The 27,500-nt window shown below is 39.7% G+C and overlaps 2 protein-coding genes across 3 annotated transcripts in view; one reads left to right on the top strand and one right to left on the bottom strand.

The window, feature by feature from the left end:
- The window catches only part of LOC137975386 (vacuolar protein sorting-associated protein 28 homolog), a 14,785-nt gene extending 10,071 nt beyond the window's left edge, over nucleotides 1–4,714 (top strand). For both annotated transcript variants that reach the window (XM_068822491.1, XM_068822492.1), the window contains 5 exons: nucleotides 386–451; nucleotides 1,286–1,387; nucleotides 2,197–2,250; nucleotides 2,483–2,574; nucleotides 3,009–4,714. In XM_068822491.1, coding sequence (XP_068678592.1) covers nucleotides 386–451; nucleotides 1,286–1,387; nucleotides 2,197–2,250; nucleotides 2,483–2,574; nucleotides 3,009–3,129 — 435 coding nt within the window. In that variant the 3' untranslated portion in view covers nucleotides 3,130–4,714. The remainder of the gene's footprint in view (nucleotides 1–385; nucleotides 452–1,285; nucleotides 1,388–2,196; nucleotides 2,251–2,482; nucleotides 2,575–3,008) is intronic.
- The window catches only part of LOC137977191 (meiotic recombination protein SPO11-like), a 37,083-nt gene continuing 13,323 nt past the window's right edge, over nucleotides 3,741–27,500 (bottom strand). Inside the window, 10 exon segments of the mRNA XM_068824458.1 lie at nucleotides 3,741–5,137; nucleotides 6,859–6,970; nucleotides 10,609–10,685; nucleotides 12,657–12,694; nucleotides 14,894–14,929; nucleotides 14,932–14,992; nucleotides 23,186–23,297; nucleotides 25,400–25,481; nucleotides 25,915–25,992; nucleotides 26,756–26,771. Coding sequence (XP_068680559.1) covers nucleotides 5,018–5,137; nucleotides 6,859–6,970; nucleotides 10,609–10,685; nucleotides 12,657–12,694; nucleotides 14,894–14,929; nucleotides 14,932–14,992; nucleotides 23,186–23,297; nucleotides 25,400–25,481; nucleotides 25,915–25,992; nucleotides 26,756–26,771 — 732 coding nt within the window. The 3' untranslated portion in view covers nucleotides 3,741–5,017.

The raw sequence follows: 27,500 nt of genomic DNA, 5'->3' as shown, positions 1-27,500 counted from the left end.
CTCACTTGAGCTAAGAGACAGAACTTACCAGTTGGCCAGTTCTACTGTGTACTTCCAAAAATGTTGGGTAGATCTTGTATTACTATAATAATAATAATGATGATGATGATGACGATGATGATGATGATGATTATTATTATTATCATGATCATTGTCACTGAGAGTGCAGAGTATAGTTTGGCTAAGGGATGACTTATATGCCAGATGTGCACAGCCAGTAGACTGAGATGCCTAGAACTGCCACAGGTCATCTCATTGTTATGGTTCTTATCATCATCATTATCAGTATTACCAACTGATAATGAAACAACCTTTGGTATTAACCTTTGGTATTATTCAATTGGAATTCACCAACCCCCAACGACTTTTTCTCTTCAAATTATAGGCTGCGTTTAAACTGGTACAGTCAGCTGATTTTCCAACAGTTGAAGCTTTTATGAAGAAGTTCAGGGTAGGATAAGAAAATTCAACTCATTGCTTTATCAGCATGCTCCATGTAGCAAATTAAGGCGAGAGCTATCTGATTACAATATAGCAAAAAAACAGTAACTGTTACTAAAAGACAGCTTTTATAGTATATTTTTTACAATTTTGGCAAGAGAAATGATGAGGCAGGCCAAAGACAATATCATGGTTTTCTTTACACTGAGGTTAACTACAAGACAGGTGGATTCAAGAATTTTTTTATTAGTCTGAGGAAGTTGTTGCAACAGTAATGACCACTGTATTCAATGCACTCAGAGTTTACTGGAAAACTAGTAAGTTGATGTCTTACTGCATAGATATAAGAAAATTCCAGCTAAAAAACTCAATGACTTACTGTAAGAATTACTTCAGATATTGCAGTACGGTAAGATCACACAACAGTGCACAACATTTTTTTGTTATTTATTTATTTATTTATTTATTTATTTATTTATTTATTTATTTATTTATTTATTTATTTATTTATTAGTGAGGGTAAATGTAGCTTGAAAGAACACTTTGTGATCACATTTATAGTATCACATAATGGTACTCTCCCTCAGAAAGCAATGTAACTCCACTAAGATTCTACAGCAATATCATCTCTATAATGGCATTCAGCATACAGTATGTGATACAAGGTCTAACACTGTGCAATATAAGAGGCGTGAGACCTGTGAGGTTTCTTGAACATTAAAATAAACTCCATGTTAATTTTGGAGTGTCACCAATTTTACTGCACCTTCAGTCTTGTCATTTTAGGTAGAAAGAAACTGATGTTGCATGTACAGTAACTATGTTTTTTGTTGTGTTCTGCCAGCTTGATTGTCCTGCAGCATTAGAAAGAATAAAAGAGGGCCGACCAATCACCATTAAAGATGACAAAGGGAACACTAGTAAAGCAATAGCAGACACAGTATCAGTAAGTGAATTTTGTAAAAATAGCAGTTTTTTTTTCTGCCAAAGGAGTTAAAAGAATATTCAGTCACTATTATTGTGTTCAGTCATTATTAAACTCAAATGTAAGTACTGTTATGTTGGTGTAATAAGACAGTGTGGGAGAAGCAGTAACTTTTTGATGTTGGTTCCAGTACTGTGAGTTGTGTTATAAAGCATGGGAATTAACATTAGTAAGACAGTACTTTAAGTAATGGTATGTATTACAATGTAACATATTCATGGTGGATTAAAAACTGATAATTCCTAAACTCAAAGTAGCTACGTACTGTAGCTGAATCCTTTTGGAATGAGGGAAGTGTACATTTGAAGTGTGGGTTATCGACGAAAGGGAAAAGTGATCCTCTCAATTAACTGGACAATTGTCTCTTTATAGACGCCTGAAAACTTGTGGTGGCTGCTGCGGGATTCGAATCCCACATTGCGATGCGGGTGCAATGCTCTACCAACTGAGCTATGAAGCCACTCAGCTGGGAGGAGGTCAGTTTGTTGGGCTCATTTGTTCAAATGAAGACCTAGAGTCCAACAAATTGACTTGTCCCCAACTGTGTGGTTTGATAGCTCAATTGGTAGAGCAATTTGCACCGGTGTCACAGAAGCCAGGGGTTCGAATCCTGTAGAAGCAACCTGAATGTTCCAGGTGTCTGTAACAGACAGTTTCTTAAATTGTCTAGATAGGTGCAAGGATCACTTCTCCCTTAAATCCTTTTTATGATTCAAATCCTGTTACAATATGGTTATTTACACTCAATTATTATGAATCTTTCAATTTAGCTTTTCATAACAATTATGGACAAACTGCGACTGCAAATCAGAGCAATGGATGAGGTAACTAAGGATTATTTTTGCAAGCGTCTATGTGTACACGTACAGCACATTGATGTAGAATATCAAACAAACATTTGTACTCTTTTTCATCATCTGTTTCATCATCTGTTGTTGTTGTTTTTTTGTTTTGTTTTCTTGCCTGAAAGCGTTGTGAAAGGACCAACTTGCTCTTTGGTAGCATCCTAAATAAATTGAGATTTATTTCCAATAATATTACTGGTGCCTTTTTTAGATACATCCAGATTTAAGAGACCTGATGGATACAATGAATAGCCTCAGTAACCTCCCCGAAGATTTTGAGGGAAAACTTAAAGTCAACCATTGGTAAGAACCAGTTCATTTATTTTAATAAAATATGAAAACAAGAAGTACGTTCTTTGGTGATAATGTCTGGGTAGTGTCATACACCTTATTCCAAAATGGCCGCCATTTTAGTATTCTTTTGTTTCCATGCAAATTTGCCCTTGTGGCCATTTTTTGGAATAAGTTGTATGTCATTGTGTTCATTATTCCATGTGTGCTCGACTCAGCGCCAAAATCAAATAAAAAATTGGAGACAGTTTCCTTCGTGTTTTTCGGTGGATACCCATCAGCGTAGCAGCAGCAGCAACAGCAACTTAACATGGTAGTAATGTTGCTTTATGAGAGGGGAAAGTTAGTATCCGGAGAAAAACCAATCGGAGTAGAACAGAAAACCAAGAAACTCACAAGTCGTGTCAACAAAAACAGATTCCAACTCTGTTTTCTCTGAATTTTAGGTACGAGACACTGAGCAGTATGAAAGCCAGCGATGAACTGACGGATGAACAAGTGCGACAAATGCTGTTTGACTTGGAGCAAGCCTACAACGCGTTCAATAGATCACTGCAGCATACATAGTTTAACGAGAAACGGCAACTTTATTTGCTTGTTTATTACTACCGATTTTATTGCTAACACGCTGTCATTTGGAAAATGATTCAGTTATGTCAATAATTAATTTCTAGGGGAAAGCTCCAGGATATACTGGATCATCTGTCTGACTTTGTGGTTTCTGGTGGGCTATCTGCTCACCTCGAACCAGTAAAAGTATCACGAAAAGTAAATCAGAAAAAGAGATTTGACATCTTCTTTATAGCGAACGCTAAAAGTCACGCAGGCACTGGTTTGATTTTAGCTTATTTGTTGGTAGTTATAGGAAAAGGAAAGGAAAGGAACTTATTCAAGTGTCTAGTGGGTCTAGCGCTGGAGCCCCAATTGGGGACACTGTAAACTGAGATTAACTCAAATCAAGTCGAACGTTGGTTTTTGAGGAGAGGGGTAAACCGGACAACCCGGAGAAAAACCCCTCTGTACAGAGTAGAGAACCAACAAACTCAACACGTTGCCATGACGTTACCACCAATAGCGTAGCACCTACTCTACTATAAAAACTACACACAACCCATAATTTCTCGATTCCCCCTGACGAAGCGCTAACGCTTGAAACGTCAGCTTTTAGAATCCCTGTACGGTGTGAACTCCGTTGATAAAACCAAGCTTTTTTTGTGTACTACTTCCCCACCGACGCAGCACCACAGTTTCCTTAGAAACTACCCCCTTTTTTCAACACAAATATGACGCCGAGTCTGGGAATCGAACCCGGGACACATTCGTGAGAGGCGAGTGCTCTCACCAATGCGCCTTCTCGAAAGGGAGAGAGAATTTAGAATAAGTGAATTTTCTTCCTTTTAAGACCAACAGCAATCTACTTTATCTGCCGTTTCACGTAAAGACGATGCTCAGTGTACTCTAAAAAGTCGTAATACGGAGAGGACTTTGTAGATAAGCATCTTTGCGCAAGTTATGTAAAGAAGTCGCTGAATACCAAATGTAAAATTTTGCACTTAAGAATTGTGTATTTACAGTTCATAACTTTTATTTCACTGAGCGATACTGTCGCGAGAAGGTGTGGCTCTGCCGCGCCTTTGTAATGAACTTTAAGCGTCAACTGTGTTTAGCACTGGGGTATTAATTGGGGACACAGTCGACACTGAACAAATATCAAATCAATCTTATCAACTCATCTAAGGGCGCGTTCGATTGACGCCATTCCGGAATAAGAATACGTGGAGTGATGATTAAAACGGAAAGTTTGGTGCGTTTCGAAGCAGCAAGGGTGATAAAAATATGCTTAAAATAGTATTTTAGCAGATGTTTGACAGTTTTAAAATCTCTTCGTAAAAACGTTGGATTTCTAACTTGTATTCCATGTATTCTTATTCCGGAATAGGGTCAATCGAACGCACCCTAAAATCGTTAATTGGTTTTCGAGAAGAGAGGGAAACTGGAGTACCCAGAGAAAAACCTCTATATGTAGCCATAATTTGTACTCGTATGATCTTTCGCAACTTGATTCAAGATTTAGAATTATCTAGTTGTAAGTACACATGACTTTCTTTTATGAAGCATCGATCTTCAATAAACGCTAGAAAAAGTCTCGTCACTTGACTGTGGACTGGAATTAAGAGAGTATAATGCTTTGACGTTAAGAGTTCCTCTAAAGCGTACGAGCACATCAGTGTAAAAATTCGCTAGACTGTTGAGCTGAGAGCTTTTTCCCAATTGAAAAATTCGCTTTTTCGTTGCCGCAGACAGATGCACTAATACTTCTAAGGGATGTAAAAGTCTGTTGCGTGTTAGCGAATCGACCTCACATGTGTATACGAAACGACCGATTACCACATATGTGAGGACCAAACGATTCTATCAACACTAAAGGAATTCCCTGCAACTGCATTTGTGAATGTCAGATCCATTTACCGTATTTAACCTTCACAGGAAGGTAAGTACTCGAAAGAAAATCCAAGGAAATAGCAGAAAGAGCTTGAATCTCTGCCTTGTAGCCCATGACCAACATGGTCTCGATCTGAAATAAAGAATTACGTAACCAATTAGTGTAATACCAATACAGTGGATAGCGTTGAACGCGCGCACTGACTGGCTACTGAAACTCCGCATATCCTTTGTTATTAAATTTTCAATTTCGCATAATACATTTCTCGTGCTCTGGCTGGTTCACTCAATCTCGGTTATCAGCTCATATAAAAAAAAAAGTAAAGTGGTGCATTTATATAGCGCCTTTATCACAAACGTCTCAAAGGCGCTTTACAATGATCAATTTACCCCCAGCGGACTGGAAGCGTATGCAAACACTCCATTTCTGAGTTGCTGCTTGTCTCGGTTTCGAAGAGAGTCTTGGAAGCATATACCTTGGGGCGCGTTCGATTGACGCTATTCCGGAATAAGAATACATGGAGTGATGATCAAAACGGTATGTTTGGCGCGTTTCGAAGCAGCAAGGATGATAGAAATGTTTAAAATAGCATTTTAGCGGATGTTTGACAATTTTAATATGAATCTCCGTAAAAACGAAGGATTTCTAACTTATATTCCATGTATTCCTATTCCGGAATACGGCCAATCGAACGCACCCTTAGTTTGACCTTATATGGTAAATGATTGCGCTCAGCGTTGCTGAGCTAAACGTTTTCTCGCCGAAACCCTTTTTTTTAAAATAAAACAAAATAAAAGCGTTTTTGTGGAAAGTTTGGATCAATTCCGACGTTTAGAAGTACGTGAACAGGTAAGAAATGTTTTTGTGATGAGCCTGCGTCCGTCTGACCTCAAGATCTTGTACAACATTGCATCAGTTCTCATCAAGTTCTTTCGATTTCGCTCGGATTTGCTCGCATTTCGTACTTTCTAAACTTTTGGAGTTTAAGGAATTTAATAAAACAGTTATTCCATTCACGCTTGTCGGATATGAAACTGGTTATAACCTCCGAGCAATTCGCGCGGAATTCGCGCCCGAAAATGTTGTGGTCTTTGCAGGAATAAATGAGTTAAAATCATCTTTTTGTGCTATATTATCTTACTGTTTTTGTATATACGATAACACAAACTTTGGCCTTGATAATTATCGCTAACATGCGAAAACCGAATTCAATAATTGTTTTATTATGCATATTCCTGAGCTGAGCTCCGCCATGACAAAACTGATCAAACTACTGGTTAGTGTGTTAGGTGACGTCACTTCTGCATGCATAAAACTATTGTCTGTAGGTATGACGTCAATTCTACATATATAAAATCTATTGTTTGTAGGTATGACGTAAGAGAAACAGAGCAAGCAAGAATTAGCTGCGTGCTTATAGCCAATCAAAATCGAGCTGGTGACACCAATGTATAATAATAGTTGTTAACTATCCTTATAATCAGTATTCCGTGCTGGATGACCAGAGCAAATGCCGTCAGAGTTTTTTTCAAGTCCTATCAACCTGGTTGGCCCCTTTCCAAATGCAGGTACTCCTTTTCAACCTGATGCTAACACAAGTGGATACGCGCTGAGGCTATTACGGTTTGTAGCTCGTACGAGTCCAGTTGTGGCTATAAATTCGATCTATCGCTTGGTCGCTTGGTAATAACAGCCATTGAAGGTAAAGTTGTGCCTATCAGATCGTTTCGGTAGTATATTAACTAGTAGTAGCTGGTCCTGAATTCTCAAGTTCTTAAAAGCGCAAAGGTTCTTTCTTATCTCCGATGACTGCATCCCCTTAATTAAACGAAATAATATATGTTTTCAATTACCTCTTTAACCCAGGCCTCCTGTGATTTTATGTAAGGCCTCTGCAAGAGCTCGCGTGCCTTGCTCCTATCTCGATCCGTCAAAGGTATCCGTTTGTCTTCGGGAATAGAGAGCCTAGAAATTACAAAGTGTGAGCATTTCAGCTCCAGCTTACTTCAGCTTTTCTTTCAAAAGACGTCGTCCATACCACGCCCACTCGTTTTGAGAAAGGGTATGGTAGGACCATCGAATTCAGCTGGAAATACGAGAACGAGTTTTCGCTTAAGTCAATCTCTTCATTGCCTCGCTCGAATAAAGTTCATAGATGCCACTTGGACAAACAGCTACTCGCGCGTTCTTCAAAATAGTCTTTCGGATTTATCCTGAAAGAAGGAGCGTCAAATTTTAAAAGTTTCTTCTTGATAATATGCCTGCTAGAAAAAGGAGCCCAGTTTCACATGCACTGACTCCTTAAACTGAGTACTTTGTTCAAATTAATGTTGAAGCTGATTAACACCAATCCGCGATTAAATACAAACCCAGGCTTAACTTTGTAATTTTATGCTGAAGGAAAGCAAAGGTCTAATCAATTTTGGAGGCTAAAAACCTGGTGGTCCTGTGAACAAATTTAACCTGTGTGCCACATGATCCGATTACCCGCAATTCAATTTGCGACTCTTTTTGCCATCATGAAAACGAGGTTTGTATATTAAAATGTTGTAAAATATCCTTATAATGGGTTAATATTTGTTTAAGAACATTAGAAATAACCATTTGGGTACTTTATTTATTTCACAAAGATTGAATAGTAATTATGATGTAATCACCTGACAATCACATCCTGCGATTTTTGTTTTCTCGCACGTACTGAATACATGACAAGGATGTCATCACAGAATGGAGTAAACTAAGAGTTCTAGACAGGCTTTGGCCGCTTCAGGAAGGGTCATCCAGACAGGTTTCCACATGCCATCCCTGTCACACCAACCCCATTCCTAGGCCTCGGGTGAAGGAACCATCTGAACGGCCTGCAGGCTTGTGTACCAGATGCTACTTTGGTATACTGCTCTTAAAGCGTGCTGTAATAGCACGCTTTAAGAGCTGTAATTGCGAATCCTTGTCCCTGTCCTTACACATTCATTACGACAGAAACACGGCATGAATTAAATAAGAACAGTAGAATAAGTCGAAAGCCTGAATTTCACTCCTTACAAGATGTTGCGAACTCAATTTACCTGTGTCGGAGGGATGTTCTCTAGGGTCCTGTTCCTTTTTGGTGAAAATTTCTTTGCGGGCTTCATTTACATTGATCACATTGCTGGCCTTGTCCTAGAGAACTACAGTAAATCGCTCCAGAAGTTTGAAGATGGAATCATCCTTGTCCAGCTGGTAATAAGGGTGATCTTTCAGGAACTTAAATGCCTCTGTCACGTCAGGGAATGACTTCCATGCGTCTCAGGCGAACTTGGTACCCTTGCCAAAGAAACAGGAGGTCGTGACGCATCCAGTGAATGAATGAAACATAGGGAGTGCCCGAGACGTTTCAGGGCCAAGAAATGCGCAGGTGGCATTCACACTGATGTATTGGACATATGTCCACATGCTCAAACCAATCCAGATGGCTGCAGACGGATACAGAGCGAACAAGTCATGAAAAATCCCTATCATTATGACAAGAACATCCGTATCCACTGTGCGGACAAAAACCTGGTTGCATCCTTTGTTCGGCGCGTGTAAACATGTACAGCAATTCTTGTGTCGGCTTCCTGGTGGTCACATCTCTGTATATCGGCAGAACCTCTGCTTGAGACTACAGATTCGCCTGAGGTGATGTTTACTTCCTTGTTCTCGGGAAACTGGAAGTTTATAACTCTGCTCGTCAGGAGGGCAAATAGTTCTTTCTTGTTGGTATTGTCTTGAAGAAATGCTTTCCAGTTTTGAGGATTCTTGGTGTCACCTGTTACCTTTGGTTGCTCGAGATTCTGCTAACAATTCAGCAGTAACTTACAATGCAAAGATTTTTAGATGTCTCCAGGTTTTTGTACTCTGGGGGTTGGCAGGTATGCATGGGAATCTGAATTCAATTAAATAGCTATCTACCCAAAGTAATTAAGAAACCAAGCATTATGTTCAATTTACATAGAATTGCATCGTCAGGTAATCAAATGTTCTGTTTGTCTTACCTCGTGTTGCCTGAACGAATCGAAGTTAGCCCATGATTAAAGTGGTACTACGACCAAAAAAAGATTTCTTTTTTTTCTTTGGATTTCAAAACTATGTTAACTAAACACTAAATGATCCAAGTTTTAAGTTCTGATTTTAAAAAAAACACCTGTTTATTTTAACTGCAATTTTCCTATTTATTGGTCCGCCATTACTAACTTTAAAATCATGAGAGAGCTGGGTCGAGGAGAAAATGACGTCAAAGACTCACTAGTTTAAGAATGCAATGCGTGTGTACGCGGCTGAATTAATATGCAGCACGGGAGTTTCGGGCTTTCAGACTTTTAAACCCGTGTTTTGCATATATAATAAATTGCGTTTACACGCTGAAATTTTAAGCTAGTGAGTAAATGACGTCATTTTCTCTAGATCCAACCCTCTGATGCTCAATCGATCAGTTTTGAACGTGAGTAATGGCGGACCGTGAAATCCAAAACTTACACTCAAAATAAACAGCCTTCGGATAAAACTCCAAGCTCAAAATTTTGCCAGTTAGGTGTTAAGCGAACACGCTTTCAAAATCTGAAGAAAAAACGGATATGACTTTTTGATCATAGTACCACTTTAAAGGTTGTTTAGAGATCACACTTTCGACATAAAACCAAAACTGATCCTCAACTGAGTTTCCCGTTTTTGGCGCCTTTTGCATATTTTCCCGCGCTTGGCACTGGTTGTATATTATCCTTTGCATACGTGGCAGCGATTGTATAGTTTTGTATTTCCTCAGTTTCTCGTTCAGTTTATGAAAAACCAAAGTAAAACTATATTAAAAAAAAAAACGATTTCAAACTCAACTGCATGCTCTGAAGTCAGATCATTCAACATGAGCGAAACAGCAAGAAACATGCTATTTTTACTTGACATAAACACGGTCAGGCTATGTAAGTGAACCACGCAACCTAATTTACAAGCTGTTGACGTATTTTGGTTTAATTCGGTGATCAAAAGCATAAAAGCTATCGATTGATTTATCAGCCTCGTTTTCATGCTAATGAATCTTATCGAGAATTGAAATGACGTGTCTTTCTCCCCGGACCATCGAATCACGTGGCACCCAGGCTAAATTTGTTTCTTATACCAACAAGATTCTTTGTGCCAAATTTCATGCTTTCCTCCACTCTGTAAAGATCGAGCCTCAAAATCACCCTAGGCGACCTCACTACACGGAACATACGCATTTCAAGCTAGCCATGCCAAGAAAATCTCAATCTTATTTATAAGTTTAAAAATACTCAGCCGACTACTACCTTTTAACTAAGTCCAGAATTCAGTTCTATAATCATATTAGTTAATTAATGCGTCTAACGACAGAACCAAAGCCATGGTAATTATAATAACCAATCAACGAGTGCACCAATCAAAATTCAAAGCATTTCAATGTAGCTTTCTCCAAGCGCGGGGAAACGCGCGTGCACGCGTTCCTCGGCGAGGAAAATAATAAATTCCTTTCGCGAACACTAAATAGAAACCGACACAAAGTACTTGACAACAATCTTTTGTATCAGATCATGACTGGGAAAAAGATGAAAATGACGGTGACATGTTAATACCTTTTGATGTCACTGGGAAGCACACCAAGCCACTTGATAACAGGAACTGTCAAGTTGTGGGCATCAAATGATAGGGCCTGGTTGCAAACAAATAAAAATAAAAACCGTCATTTTGAAATGGCTTACCTCCATAGGCTAAATCAGAAGACGCATGTAGTGTTATGGCAATTCGCCATCCACCAGAGTGGAATTGGATTATTATGGGAGTCCAAGAGGTCATTTGTTGATTTTCCAGGTCTCCGGGCTTGAAAGGATTGACTTTCTTTAGGTAATCTAGTAAGTTGCTTGTGTGGAAATAACTGAACGAATTCCTGTGCTAGTTATGTCTGAAGGATTTCTCTAGTTATCTTTATGCTTTAAGATCTAACACTTTCAGCACGTGGATCTTGTCGATAATAACTCGGGGATTATCGGAAAAGAACAAGTAATCTAACAGGCATCGAGCCTCGGTTATGACCTTCCGATTACTAAGCGAAAGGTTGGACTCCAACGAAAACTGAATGTCTTTATTTAATTAAATGGGAGAAGATTTCAGCTTGCTTTTCATTTCAATCATAGAGTCCTTTCACGGGAACACATGAGCCCAATAAATTGAGCTGCCCCCAACAGAGTGGCCTCACATCTCGGTTGCAATTGGTAGAGCATTGCACCGGCATCGCAGAAGTCATGGGTTCGAACCCGTTGAAGCCGCCTGAGTTTTTCAGGTGTCTATAGAGCGTTTTCACATGACGTCATGGCGGCCATGTTGGTGTTTCAAAACAAAGAAACGGCGGCCATGTTGGTGTTCCAGATTAATCCTCTGGGAATTGGACTCTATTTTTATGCAAATAGTTTCTTTTGTTTCATCAAATTAGCATTTATTTAAGTCACGTGAATCAAAACGCTCTATAAGAGACAATAGGCGATTTGCACGATGGCGTCACAGAGTTCTAAAGTGGGGACGTCATAAAAAGATTGGATTTATGGGATTTGTTGGGATATTTGAAAGAACAACATCTGAAATGCCTAGTTACCAAAACCTAGCATTGTGGGGCAAATTGTTTCGCAGATACTGGTCCCGTTTGGTCTGATGACTCCATACAAATCTTTCTAAATTTGACTCGGTTCCTAATGTTATGAACGGAGTCAAAGTTAAAAGGAGTTTTGTGGAGTCATCAGAGCATAACTGGGCTAATATCTCAAAGACAATTTGCCCGGAGATGCTAATTTTCGGCGAATAGGCTTGGATGTTTTTCTTCCATAATACCCCGAAAACTCCCATAATTTTTATACGACACAATTTAGGACTCTAACTACGAAGACCAGACTCTTTGAGTTGCTTCTATTGTCAGGCAAATTTAAATAATTGTTTCTTTGTTCCCAGGAGAGAAGAAATTTTTGAATAACAAAGCATTTTGACAAAGCATTCTGGTCTCGATCGTAAAATGACGCCGTCATGCGCAAATCGCCTATTGCTTGAATTTTTCAGATAAGTGCGAGGAACAATTCTCTCTTTCGTCTAAAACCCGCACTTTAAATATGGGGTGCTTTCCATTTTGCCAAACCGACCGGTCAGAGATAAGTGGGAATACCGAAGGAAAATGGAACGACATTTTCCGATTAAACCAGGCCAACCAATAGGAATGGCTCTTGCCACTTTTATTCCTTTTCCGAATTCCCTAATTAGGGCAAAGAACCGGTTTGTCAAAAATGGAACGGCCAATTTTGGTTGGAATATTCCAACCGAAATAAGTGGACCACCTCCAGAGGTGATCCCGAATATTCCGGTCGGAAGAAACCGAAACGGACCTTTGCATTTGATTTCCGACCAAAATTTCCGGAATCTTTGGGATAATGAAAAGCACCCATACATTCGTTTCATTATCTAACATTTCACTTCAGTAAGGGAACGCCTGGATTCAAGTTGGTTTGTGAGGGTGAAAATAGCCTGAATCTTCCACCCTGTGGGTGTTTCCAAAACGGTACAGTTTGTTCAGCCAGACCAAGCGGTCATTGTTTAAAACAAAATGGATACTTGAAAACAAAATGTAGGGAAAATAGCTATGAACCTTAGAACCAAACTTGTACACACTGAGGATCTCGATACCTGCAAGTGGTAAAAAAAGCATAAATATATAATGTGATTGCCTTTGCAAGGTCTACATAATCCTTTACTGCTATTTTCGCACTCGCAAACACTGTAGAGATGGAACTAGGTCCACGTAGAAGCACAGATTTTAAATATTATGGGGGCACGAAATAGGACACGTTAATCTCTATCTTAAAATTAAACTAAGAACGATTAGCATCTAAATCCGGATAAAAGTCAACGTTGCTGTACGTTATACCGACTGAGCTTCGAAGCAGAATTAATGCAGCAAGCCGTTAGTGTTTGCGGGCAAGTCGAGTCAACCCACGCCTAGTTAAATTCTGCATCCTAAATCCTTTATTGTCTTAACTTGAGTGAATTGATCACTTCAACAACAACAAAAATCGCCTTCGAGATTGCGAGAATGATTAAAATGAATTCTTGCCAAAAATAGTATTTACATTTCATGGTAACGTCTTGTATATGCAGCATCAACGAAGAACAGGGCTCTTTAATATTAAATTAGATGCACGCTAAATCTCGATTAACACCAGGGGCCCGTATCTCAAAAGATATTTACGAAACTGCCATCCACTTGTTTTGATTAGCTGGTATTATAACATGCTTTAAAGATAACAAAAAGCAAATGAAAGAGAGAAGTGGTCAATGTAAACTTAGCTGCCTCTTCTACATACCTGAAAAATTCAGATGGCTTAGTTCAACGGGATTCGAAGTAATGACCTCTGCGATACCGGGTCCAACGTTTTACTAAATAAGCTATGAAGCCACTCAGGTAGGGCGCAGGGGCCCGTTTCTCGAAAGTCCCGAAAACTTTTCGGGCCCGAAAAGCCATTTGTGAAACTGCCAACCGCTTTTTTTGGAAAGGCGACCTCTTAACATGTTTTCAAGCTAACTAAAAAAATATGTCTGTGAAGTTTGACGACTTAAATCCTCTCCGTTCTTGAGATACAAAAGGAATTGTGACACCCGAAAATGCCTCGAAAAGCTTCGGGACTTTCGAGAAAAGGGGCCCCAGGTCAGGTCAATGTGTAGGCTCAGTTGGTAGAGCATTGCACCGGCATCGCAGAGGTCATGGGCTCGAATTCCGTTGTAGCAATCTGAATGTTCCAGGTGTCTATAACAAACAGTTTCTTAAATTTTCAAGATAAGAGCGAGGATCACTTCTCTCCTTCTTCTATAACCCGCACTTCACATGTGCATTTAGCTCAAAGAGAAAAGGATTGTGAAGTTTGGTGACTGAAGATAAAACCGTTCTTAAAACCCAATGAAAATCGTCACACCCGAGAAGTTCCGGGACTTTCGAGAAACGGACCCCAGGTCTCTTTACGTCCATGCACAAACTACTGATTTACGACGACACAGTTAAAGTGTACCTGTGATAAAAAAAAAACACTTCCTTTTTTGCTTCAGATTTTGAAAGTGTGTTTGCTTAACACCTGACTAGCAAAATTTTGAGCTTTGATATTTATCCAAAGGCCGTTTATTTTGAGTGTAAGTTTTGGATTTCACGGTTTGCCATTACTCACGTTCAAAACTGACCGATTGGACTCAGACGGTTGGATCCAGGGAAAAGTGACGTCAGAGGCTCACTAACTTAAAATTTCAGCTTGTGAAGGCAGCTTATTATATATGCAAAGCGTGAGTTTAAAAGTCTGAAAGCCCAAAACCACCGTGCTGCATATTAATTCTGCGGCGTACACACGTATTGCATTCTTAAATTAGTGAGCCTTTGACGTCATTTTCTCCTCGATCCAGCTCTCTCAAGAACATAATGTTAGTAATGGCGGACCATTAAATGGAAAATTACGTATACAGTTAAAATAAAGAGGTGTCTTTTTGAAATCAAGGCTTAAAACGTGGGTCACTTAATGTTTTGTTAACATAGTTTTGAAATCCAAAGAAAATATGAATTGAGTTTTTGGTCACAGGGGCACTTTAAACGTCGGATTAAGGTTTTTCTTTGGTTCGATGACTTAATTGCTTATATTTAATTGAAGAGTAAACTTGTAGTTGACCAATTTCCTTTGTGACATTTATTGCCTGGACATAAGTGATACTGAAGAAAGGGAACACTTAGTGACGTTTAAACAAAATCCGCATAAAACAAGTTAGACATATCTGTCCATAAGTCAAATGATTATAGTATTATTCAGGATTTAAAGAGGGTGGGGAGAGTATTTACGACAGCGGACTCACCATGCGGATCTGCATCCACCAGAGCTAAGACAGGTTCTGCAAAGTGCACCATAATCGGCGGACCATCACACGAGTATTCACATCCGGGAACCCTTTGCCCTAAAAATGAAAATATGAAGACTTACCTTGAGCCACATTTCAAGAGGAAAGACCTAATCGAGCGCAGAGTTTATATTGTGCTTCAAAGGACGAAAACCAAGCAACATCAACTTGAAGGTTTTCCGATTTAATCCGTTGTTCATTGATTTAAAATCCTCCTTGAAAAGTCTTTAAACAAAGCTATTTTTGCTTCGAGGGGAAGGGGGCGGGGGGGGGGGGGGACAGGAGAGTGGAGTATAAAGTAGTCCCTTTCTGCTCAAGGGTAGTTCCCGTCAAACTGAAGGTTGTAGGCACAACCGAGGAATTGACAGTGTATACTAACCGTACGGTAAGTTACGGATCCTCGTTTTTTCCCGTTAACTTATTACCCAAGGCCTTGCGCATAAATCCCTAACTCGGTCCGTAACTACCAATACGGACCTTGAACTCGGTTAAACAAGAGGTGTTTATCGAAGGGAAAATAAACTGAAGCATTTTTTGTCACAAAAAGCAGGAAGCGTTATGTCTGAAACAGACGCACATGGCCTTGAAGCGTGTAGCGGGCACTCTTTTCCTTGGAACATAGCTGGGCGTTTTAGGATACCAATTTTGTGCCCAAATATGGACAAAAAAAGGCTTGAAGCTGCACGAGCGGGAAAATGCATGAGCCACGTTACATTCAAATAGTGACATTTTTAAACAAAAAAAGCAACATCTCTAAACCAGAGTTAAATGATTCAAGTCATGAGTTTCAGGTTTGAAATAAATATGAAAAAGAAATAAGCACAAGAAAATTTTAAAGGAAATCGCAGAGGACAACTCCCTTGGTAGCCGTCATTTATTACTACTGCAATCAACAGCATTTTACTATTAATTTAGCCTAAGGGCAGAACACAAATTAACTGGTAAAATAAATGATGTCAATATATATAGAACGATCTACCTAACACCTCAAAATGGGTTTAGCCTTAGAATGGACTTACGGTGGACTGCCTTAGTGGTGTTTGTTAGCATTCTAACCTCACGAAAACAGATAGGGGAAAGATAAGGAAGGGGATGGAAGGTCACAAAAAAAGATGGACGCATTACTTAAACAGAGTTTAGGGGTTGCATGAAACTGAAAACGCGTCAGTTCCAGGCCACAATCACTTTTATTATGCGGTTAGTGCTAGTATGCAAAGGTACTTCAAGGGTCCGGGATTCAATGGAAATCAACTGGCAAGCCCAGGCTTTTCTCCTCGGTGATGGATTTTAACGTCCTTATAAGCAGACAGCATTTCTGCTTCGTAAATGATGCCCTTTTTATTTTGGGCTGTGATCGAACGTCAGCTGCTTCAAATCGTAAAGGCGTATGGACGTGGCGTGTGAAAGTACCCAAGTGAGCCGCTATCATTCATATTTAACAGTAAAGAAAAGACTTAGCGGCGAGTCTCGAATTGAGACGAGTTAAATACGGGGTCGCCTTACCAGGTTTCCGTTTCTTTACACCCGCCCAGCAAAGGAGCCAAAGTATCAAAGACGGACCACAATAACGAGACTGTGGCATGAACTTGCCCCGACAATTTTTTGGGGTGTCTCAGTTTTTTTTTTTTAAAAAAAAAAAAAAAAAAAACTAAGCTTTCGGGAGTGTTCAGTTTTCAGACCATTTTTGCATGCTGTGAGACAAAAAACCCTCATTTATTATAAAAACGTTGTCCACCAAAGTTTTTCTTTAATTTATTTCCCTGACAACTTATTTTATTTTCTTAACAACGAACTAAACAACAGTAGATAGCAAAAGTTCTTTTTTTTTATTTGCTTCTTCCCTGATTATCATCACTTGAAGTACTGTATCGGCTTATCTGTAATCAGTGGTGTCCTCTCCTGTTCGCCGGTTTTCTTGGGTGCGCCATAAATTCACGTTTTGCGGTAAAATCGTTCAAGTTCTCAGGAGACCACTTGTACTTCCTTTCATTCTGGAATTAATATTGGCACCAATTAATAAATAATGCAAAGATAGAAGTGACTGCTTGTCATTTAGGGCAAAAAGGTCGTTTAGTGTTGCCATTGTGCGACTATCTAATTATCTACATTTCTGGACTTAGAGGGAGTTTTCAATCGAGTGTCGTAAAAGAAAAACTAAAGTAATTACTTGGCCAAATCAAAAAAGACGGAGACGATCCAGGTAAACCAATCAAACCTGAAGCCAAATAACACGTAACCGGACACAAAGCGCGGGAAAACTGTACAACGCGCAAGCCACGATTGGTTTTGGTTTCACTTCTGATTGGTTATAATTTAAGTAATGAAAACCAAAGCAATTCGCTAATTAATTTTCGAGACTCAATGGTCCTTGGTTATTCATTAAGTTCCAGCAAAGACCAATTTCCAACTGAGGCCCCAGATTCACACGGTACCGGACAAATTTTCTACCGGTTGACAATTTTTTTGTGAGTTTCGAGCATGTAGGGGCTCCGTTCACATGGAACCACGCTAAACGAACGAAAATTTAGACGCTTCACCCGTCAAATATTTAAACTCCCCAAACGGGGACGAATGCTTAGCAGGTAACGGTCGAGCAAATTTAAAACCGACGCGCTGTGAAAACTGACTTGACCATCCAAATTTTGCAACGTCAAAGGTGTGGTTGCATAGATGGCGGGTGGTAACGTCAGCTACTATCGTTTTGGTATTCTCTTTTTTTTTCTTGACGCCATTTTGGATTTCGTGAAGTAGCGCTCTGCGCATGAACAGATGGTCAAACCATTGACAACGGTTAAACTTTACCCGTTTCGTCAGTTCCGTGTGACCAGAGTGAAAATTTTGCACGATTTCGTGGCAAACACAATGACTGGTTCAAATTTTTAGATCGGTAGAAAATTCGCCCGGTAACGTGTGAATTTGGCCTGAGTGTCTGAGTATTGCAACGTTTAATTTGAATTGTCTTTAAAATTGCTCGCAACGTTTACAACAACGAGCGGCTAATTTGGACAATTAAGTTCTTGGATTGGGTCAACTTGCTTCATCTAGAAGTCGAATTTCGTTTTCACCTAAACTCGTTCATCATGTCGACGAAATCTCCAAATTTAAAGTAACCGGCCAATAGGTTTCAGTTCTGATTGATATATATGCTGCCAAGTTTAGATTTATCAAAATTCAACTAGAAAAAAACGGTTTCTTGTTGATCCCAGCTCTTGACGGAAATACAATCGTTGATAGATAATGAGTGCCAAACCAATCTTTTGGAATTTTTCTTTTCTTTTTCCTTTTCTTTTTCTTTTTTTTTTTGGGTTAAAACCTGGGTTGATCTTTTACAATTCAACTCGTCCAGCTGTTAATTACAGTAATTTCGATGAGATCAAAGGTCTATTTCAAGTATAGGGGCAAAAGAAGAAGTCAGGCTTACATTTAAAAGAACAAATAAACGTTTCTACTTACCAAATCTTTTCTCTCCTCTGATAGAATTTTTTTCTCTACAATCGTTCTAAACCCAAGCCATTAAGAACAGCTTGGTACTGAAGCAGTGCACTTAGTAGCAAAACCGAATGGAGACCAACATCGCGAACGGATTTTAACGCCCATCACTGATGTTTGCGAGGATAGCTTGTTTTTTTTTTGTTGCGAATAAGAGTCTTCCTCCTTCGTCGATTTAAAATGTATGTCGCACAGCGTGCTTAAATAGGCCAGATATTCGGAAAACTCCCGCTATTAAGTATTCTTGACAGAATATTACTTTTGACTCCACGTAAACGTTGAAGTAATTGTGATAGCTACAGCTGGTCACCGTTAATTGCACGCAAATAAAAATAAATAAATAAAAAGGGAGCCGTTTGATTTGACGTAAAAATACCCTCCCGATTGAGTCCCGGTGGTTCTTTGTAGGGTACGACTCCCTGCCTTTCCATTATGCAACACGTGGATGCCTTGTACGACAAAAGATCAAAGATCAGGATGGCATACGGAAAATATGAAATGTTCATAAGTTTGAACGGCTAAAATTGAAAAGAAAAAATTCTCTTATGGCTTATTTTGCAATTGCATGCTGCTGATCCAACGGCTATGATTTCCAACTCTTATACATTACAAAGATGCTCAGGGTAAACTGAACGACTTCAAGTGGTACGAAAGTTATTTCACACAACATAATAACGCTAAGTATCGGCAGGGCACTGTTTATTTCGAAGTCAAAGAGCGACTATCAATATTTTTATAAAAAAAAAAACGTCCCTAATATCGTGGATGGAACCAAATATAGTTTTTATTTCCAGAATATTTCAGGACGGAAATAGGTCAAAAATTTCTTTCTATGTAATGCACAAAAAAACAACCCACATGTGGACGCAAACAATCAAAAATCTGGGGAATCGAATCTGCGCCACAACCTGGCCGCTATCCCTGCTCCCATTTCAAGTTAACAGTTGGTTCTCAACTTTGTTCCAAGAGGTTTTTCCCTTCCGGTACTCCGGTTTTCCCCCAACCAATGTTGTGATGATGAGTTAATTTGATTTGATTTCTGTAGTGTCACCAATTAACGCCTCAGCGCTAAATGTAGGAAGGTACGGAAAGAAATTTTATTTAAGTGTCTAGTCTTCTAGCGCTGGAGCTCTAATTGGGGGACTGTTCTGGTCGTACTTTGTAAAGACACTTGTCGCACTGTTCTAATAAATAGCTTGTCCAACCTTTTTTAATTTCATGTTGTCGCGCTTTGTAATAAATTTCAGCAGTCGCACTTTAGAATAGCAAGTTTGTCACACTTTGTATCTAAGCTTTCAAATTTCCTTTGAATGGCATGTTTGGTAGAAATTGTACATGACTTAAGGGTGGCTCAAACCGGTTTTCAACCATTTTTGGGGAATGTCTTATTAGAAGGAGTAACTCTTCAACACAGTTTCAGCGTAAGGACAATGTTATGGTACGACATGAAGTTGCTAGTATTGCTTAAACAAGATGCACATATCAATGTGACGTAATTTAATTACCATGGCAAACGAACTTAGTAGCCCCCATTTTTTTATTGCTGAAAAGTGACTAACAGGCGAAGGTTGCAAACGCTCTCCTTCAGATTTTTCAATTGTAAAGGGGCAAAGGAATCTGCTCCAATAATTATTTTACACTTTGCCAGAGTTTTATTTTGCCTACTAATCACTCTCCAGATCCAAACTTTTTTATTAGGCTTCTGACGCTGACAAAAAAGGAAAGGAACTTTATTTAAGTGTTCTAGTCGTTTCTAGCGCTGGATCGCTAATTGGGGACACTGTAAACTGAAATGAACAATGACAAGTAATATCAAGTCAATTTTGGTTTTTGAGGAAAAGGGAAACCGGAGTACCCGGAGAAACCTGCCGGTGCAGAGTAGAGAACCAACCAACTCAATCACCCACATTATGACGCCGAGTCGGGAATCGAACCCTGGCCACATTGGTGGGAGGCGAGTGCTTCTCACCACTGCGCCATCCCTGCATCCCTGAAGGTGCCACGTTAACCACCATCGAGACCACGAAAACGGACGCTGACTTTACACAGGTTATTATTCATACGGCATACACGTTTCGGGCCACGAAAACCCTGAAGAAAATAGCGCCCTTCGCGGAAGCATCGGGTTTTCGTTCCCCAAAATTTCATTCGGGAGCCTTTCTGTGAGGGTGGTGTCGTCGCTCGTGGATATCATGATTTCAACGGTCTCGTTTTCAGAAAGGTGGATAGGTAATTTTGTATACGGTGTTGATCTTGTTCAGCACCTCTCGTTCCTTTCCTATATATACTGGCCGTGTGTTTAAAAAAGCATATGTCTTCTCTGAGAGAAAGCCGTTTTACTTTGCTGCTGAGTGATGATGCTCAGGACAAAGGAGAGATTTTGTTGTTCTTTCGGAAATCCCGGGCAAAAAGTTTTCCTCAGCTCCCACCCAAGTGGTTAAAGACATGCTAGTCTTACTACAATGCAAGAGCAAAGCTCACCTTGATCACAGATCAAGATATGCTTTACTCTTGAACTGAGTACTGACCAGAACCTTAAAAGAGATCCACTGAGGTGGAATGGATGCAATGTGACAGCCTTTGCCTTGAAGCATTGGTGGAAACCATTGTATGAGACGTACAAATGCCTCTTGCCCTAGATCGATGAGGTCAATTTTGAGGTGATCACACTTCTAACAAAGGAAGTCTACAAAGATGATCTCAAAGATGGACTCCACTTGGTTGAAATCTTATCGCTTCTTTCTAACTCCGCTGCTTCAGCTGTGAAAGGGCATAATCAGCGCAAAATTCAAGAATGACTTCACGTTCCTCCCTTGGTGGATAAACCCTTGAAGATCTCATGGCAATTTTCACTAGGGACCCATCACTTTGTGATTTTGATCCAGAGGCAGCAGTGAAAAAATGATTTTCTTCATCAAATAGGCCACAAGGACCATTTCTGCAATCTTGAAGATATAATGCATCAGAAATTCAGAATATAAGAAAGGATCTATCCAGTCTTTGCTTTCATGGCTCCACCCCTCACTGTCACTCCCATCTTCCAATGCCTCAGCACACACCAAAGAAGAACGATACAACTTTAAATTCGATCATTTACCGTGCTTGCATCTACTGCGCAGACCTATAGACCATTTACACTGGGTTGCGGGTATATTTCGAAGAACTTTGGTATTTGTCTTGTAATGGTGTTCAAGGGTACCCCTCCCGAACTTTTAGCTACGATTGTAGTAACTATTTTAAATCCTGTGACTACCCCTCCCCCCCCCCCCCCCCAAAAAAAAAGACTCATATAGAACGTCGTCACTTGAAGCCAGCCTCAATCTCCTTTACTAACCCTTGAACCGCACCCTCTCGCGCAGTTATTTCCGCTTCCGATCCGTTCCCTTATTGTATTCCATCGTTGCTAAGCAAGCTGTGTGATTTTCCAAGGTAAAAAATTGCTAGAAGCGCGTAGGAGAGCGCGTTTCTTTTTTTCCTCCCCTCAGTTTAGTGTGCAGAGCAAAATATCAAGGAGGAACGTATTTGTACGCTGAAAAGTATTTAAAGTCATATGCATTTCTACCAAACATGCCATTCAAAGGAAATTTGAAGCTTATTATAAAGTGCGACAACTTATTATTACAAAGTGCGGCAGCTTAATTTATTACAAAGTGCGACAAGTGTCATTACAAAGTGCGACAAGTGTTATTACAAAGTGCGACAAGTGTTTTTATTACAAAGTGCGACAGGTATTAAAAAAATGCAACAGAACAGGGACACTGAAAACTGAATTCCGCAAATTAACGCAAAATCACATCAAATATTGGTTTTTTGTGGAAAGGGAAAACCGGAGTTCTGTTTATCCGCAGAAGTCTTAACATATGCTCGCTAATTTGCTTAACAACGGAAAGAATGTTCTCATTAATAGTAATTACGTCCTTTCTTTTAATTAATAAGGTGCAAATAGGGTGTTAGGTGAAAGAACGCCATCATCGCGGTTCGAAGGAGAGGGAGCGACTTTCATGTGCCAAGCTTCCAAACTGAGATGTTATGGTACATTCGGTTGGTGGTGATCATTTTAGAGAATCCCCCAAGCAACTGTGGGCGGTTGTTTTGAAAAGTATGCTCTGAAAAAGCAGGGTCTTTCTTTTTGTGGAAAGAAAAAGCCGCCTCCGACGTGTTCCCTTAGCGATGTACTCGTGATCACTGTCACGGCAGCACCGAACAGAGGAAAGTGGCGTCGGTTTGTTGTTGCCTCAGTACAGGATCCTTAGGTTTTGGCAAAAACAAGTTTTTGCAGAATAAACTTTGACGAATAAATTTATCGAGTCCAATTTAGTGTACCCGTAATGCTCGATAAGAATCCAATTAAAACACGAACAATTATGCGTACTAAAATATGTGCAACAACACAACCAACAGAAATTTATGCCCATAGATATTTCTTCAGTGTAGACTTGTTAACTTTTTACTGATTTTCGGTCATATTTCTTGGAATTTTCAATTAAACTCTTGAACCTTATGCAAGTAACAGTACATTTGGTATAATAAATCGATATAGGATTACTTTTTGTTCAAATGTTTTGCAATTTTGGAGTTGCATCGTGGAAAGGTCTTTTGCGTCCAGGGCGCCATATTGGCTCGTCCCGCGTCAAAGGGTCGGCTGTCCACACGCGACTTACCTCGTGCACTGTGCACTATCCCTTGCGTTGTGTCTAGTCTTAGCAACCGTAGTGATCGACAACCGCTCGAGTAAACAGGAAAGTTGTTGCAGTACTGCACCGTGATTACTAAACTGCACGGGTGCAGCTTTTGTAGAATATTGTCATCCAAAAGACGCTGGAAAGAAGCCTCCTTTTCAACAATTAGCACAACTTGGCAGCTGAATTGATATCTGATATGTCACACATTAAGGACAACCGCAAAATGAACGAAATCCTCGCTCTTGCCGAGAACAGTTTAAACAGCCTTAGTGAGTTACTTAAAACTACGAGACAGCAGCGTTGTGGCAACACGCGATATATATCTTATTAGATGTTTTGGTGTGGTAGTATCGCTAAGGTATTTTTACGAGTTGTGCTGTATTTTGACGAGCCCGGTAGGGCGAGTCAAATACAAGCAAGTAGTAGAAATACTCAGAGATACCACACATCAAAACACCTAGTAAGCTATTATTATCCAACTTTTTTTGCAATATATTTTTAGCAAATGAATTGTAACAACCGGAACGTGTTGGCAGATTTGTGCGTACAGGGCAACGCCAGCGACTAAACTAGCCCAACCGGTTTTCCTACTGCACAAAACCAAGTGTAACGACTAATAACTAACGGTACAACGTAAATAGTGGATAGGGAATATTTGTGCTCCTTTCGTGTGTGTTTTTTTGTACAGGGCGAGAACTAGAAACGGTTGGATAATAATTAAGTTAATTTCGTGAAAAGATATGGTTGAAAATGAGAGTCAAAACTAACTTTGCAATTTTGATTGTCTGTCACTTCTACGCATGGTTACGGCTCAAAAAATCTCGTGTTATTTTTTTCAGCCAATTGGGCTGTTGCACGTGTTTGCAAGCGCCCTCACAGGCCCCCCAAGCTCGGTGTGAGGGAAAGCCAACAAAAATATAAGGATTTTTCAGTGTATGTGGAATCCCGATAAAAGACCTCAGAAGATACTTTTTACGAACAAATTGTTAATTAAAAAGCCTAACCTTATTGCCACTGTGCGTTGCTTTCTTCCTGCGGCGTGGTTTTTCCAGATTCGACGCGAATTAAGCCATTATCAGTTCATCGGTAACGGTTATAGTAAATACAAGGTTGAACACTCAATTCTCCCGACCCCACCAAATTCAGTCAAATATTCTTGGTTAAATGTTTCCACGGTTTAAAATTCCACACCTTAATTCAAGGGCAAGGTTTTTCTCTTTCATTTCAATCCCCTAGCCGCGCATTGAAGCCTTGTCAGCGACTTCAGGCGGGTGTTAGTGTCCCAAACGAATCGATAAACGATAAAAAAGAGCTTTTTTAAAAAAAGCAATCAACACGACAACGACCGTTGAGTTTCTACTTGGTTACGAGAATTTGTTTTCCGGCTTCGTAACGAAAAAGACAAACAAAGACTCGTTACCACTTAGTAAACGAATAAGACAAACAAAGACCCGCAAGAAAAGACTCGTACCAGGCGAAAACTCAAAGGGTCGCCGTGTAGTGTTGATTGTTTAAATCGTTTTATCGATTCGTTTGGGACACTAACACTCGCCTGAGTCACTGGCAGAGCTTCAATTGCGCGGCTAGCGGATTGAAATGAAGAAAAACCTTTGCGCTTGAATTCTATTTGTGTGGTTTTAACCGTGGGAACATCTGTTTTAACCAGGAATATTTAACTGAATTTGATGGCTGTGACAATTGAGTGTTCAGCCTTGGTATTTTTACTATAACAACCGATGAACTGATAATGGCTCAAATTCGCATCGAATCTGGAAAAACCACACGGAAGGAAGCGATCCACAATGGCCACTAAGGTTAGCTTTTTAATTAACAATTTTTTTTCGCAAAATTATCTTCTCAGGTCTTTTATCGGGATTCCCATATATATCCTTATATTTTGCTGGCATGTGGCGCTTTGCGCCGCTGATGTATTTGCTTTGCGTCACGATTTGCCCCTTCCATAGCCCAAAGTTTGTTGTGACTGCCAAAGTAGTGATTAATTTTGGTGCTGAATGGAAGCCACTTAACTGAAATCGCACCGGTGTGAACGTCAAAGAACAGCCATCCAAACAGGTCGTGACCCAACAAAATATATGCAAAATTTGGATACTAGTAAAAGCCACTCTCGTAATAAACGAGGCAAGGACACGGAATTAAAAACTGAAAAGAAAAGAATATCTAAACTATGTTTACAGTGTAACTTTTTATCAAGGTCTGCGTGAATGCTATCCTAGGCAGTGCGTAAAGCGCCCAGGCTCCCAGAGAACCGAACATCGCTGAATTCAAACCTTACCCCTCAGCAAAGGGATGAAGATGAAAAGTCTGAATTTGGGTTTTGGAAACAGTCCAAGTATCGTTTTTGGATCCCGTAAGTCCTTGAACGTGAGGAAGGCAACCAGCATATACCCTGACGAAAGAGAAATGTTCGTAAAAGTTTGACAGCCAAAAAAGGAAGCAGACACAGACTATTTGCAGGAATGGTAGGAATATTTAACAATTATTCCATGAGCGCGCGTTGGATATGTGTGCCTTTAAACCAGTTCTCATATCCAATACACAGCGATGATATTTCATTTTAGTCAATCCCTTTCGAGCCTCTGCAAAAACAGTGTTGAACGCGAGGCTAAAACCAACGGGAAAAAATTATGCATGGGTACGCGAGGGCTTTCCCAAAACAGGTAACGTAACAGAGCTAGAGAATACCCATCAGCGAGAGAACGTTGGTTTACTTATATTAATAGTAAATTAATGTTTGCGTGCCAAGAGATGTTTTTAGAAGCAAAAGAAAAGCCGATATATACAACTAACCGACAATCTTGTCCGTACAATCCACAAAGGTTCCATCATGTTTCTTTGTACCTCCAATCAAGTCTCCTGCAATGCAACCTAATAAACACAAGTAAGCTGCTGATACCGTTGCCGATAGCCATTTCTGAGTTCACGTCCTGCCTCCTTTTCACAAAGCGAATCGAATTGCGAATTTTTTTTATGGTAATTTGTTCATTCTACTTTACATATGACTGAAAACTATTTTCATAAGAAAACTTGAACTTCACACTGTAGACTCCCTTTGCAGAAGAGACAGACATGAACTCGGACAGAATGGTCAATTACAAAATCATCGGATCCTCTGCGAAAAAATAAGAATGAACAAAAACTAGTATCCCGGTTTTATTTCGTTTCATATCGAGTTTAAACAATTCAAACAAACAGTACTTTGGTTCCTACGTGTAAACTAAAGTTGTTTGTAACCAAGCTTCAGATCCCTTATTTCTAAACGAGGAATAGTTCAATTACAATATATTTTTCGATTTTGCAAACTACTGCCATGGGCGTTATTCGCGCGGCGGCCATATTGGCCATAGACAATAGATTTCGTACCCTGAGCCTCGAGTTTGAAATGTTTGGGAACGAGTTTCGGTGCGCAAAAACTAAAAAGTTTTCAATCCCTCGGGACTCAATTATGGCGGCCGTGTGATTTAAGGCCCATTCTATAAGAGTATGATTGTGCTATCAGGACATGAACAATTTCATTCCTTTTGGCAACAAAAGTCAATTTGTTTTGGAATTATACTAGATACTGCTAAAAAAAATCAACCTATAAGCCTTTCTGCAGGGACACTGCAGTTTTGCTGGCTAGCCTACTTACCTTTAGATGCAGCAATCTGATAACGAATCAAGAAAGAAGAGAAATGAATGATAAATTCAATAAAAGGTCGTTCTTTAGAAATATGACAAAATTTCAGTAGTTGACTGTTGTACGTAATGTAAGCTGGGACTTTTTCCCACATACTTCATTTGTAGGTATGAAATTTGTGGGCAACAGGCTCCCAAATCTAACATGAGAATAAAGCAATGACACCCACAAGTTATCTACACCCCGTTTTTACCATAAAATGTAAACGAAGTGCTCGGTCAGAGTCCTCAACTCATGAAAATCGAAAGTTGCAGGAAGAAAACGCTTTCATTTTCCCCCGGTCCCGATTATACCTCGCTGCCGACGAAAATTGTGAACTACTTTGATAACAGAATCTCAGTAGACGCACAAAAAAAAACTAAATAAAAAAGACAGTTCTCGTTTGCTATGACACGGCTTCTGCTTGTTCTTTTTGCTTCAGTTTCATTTAATAGCAAGCAGTGGATTTTGGAATCCAAATCAGACGAGTCGGCTTGAAAATTGCAACGTTCGTTAACCTAAATCGAGATTTTCACTGAGTAACGCCACCAATAGCTATCAATGTGCCAACCAGAGGTTTTTATATTCAGTTTGTGACGTCTTTTATTCGATGGTCGGCAAATGCGAGTATCAAAAGACAATTTGATGTCACTGTTCATTTCATCCATTTAGAAATCACTGGTGATCCTTGCAACCTGATTGGTTCTTAGCAGTGCGA

The sequence above is a fragment of the Montipora foliosa genome, chromosome 11 (genome assembly GCF_036669935.1).
Source record: "Montipora foliosa isolate CH-2021 chromosome 11, ASM3666993v2, whole genome shotgun sequence".
In the NCBI taxonomy this organism is placed as follows: domain Eukaryota; kingdom Metazoa; phylum Cnidaria; class Anthozoa; order Scleractinia; family Acroporidae; genus Montipora; species Montipora foliosa.
The sequence above is the reverse complement of the archived record's forward strand: the minus strand, read 5'-3'. Positions and strand labels throughout refer to the sequence as shown.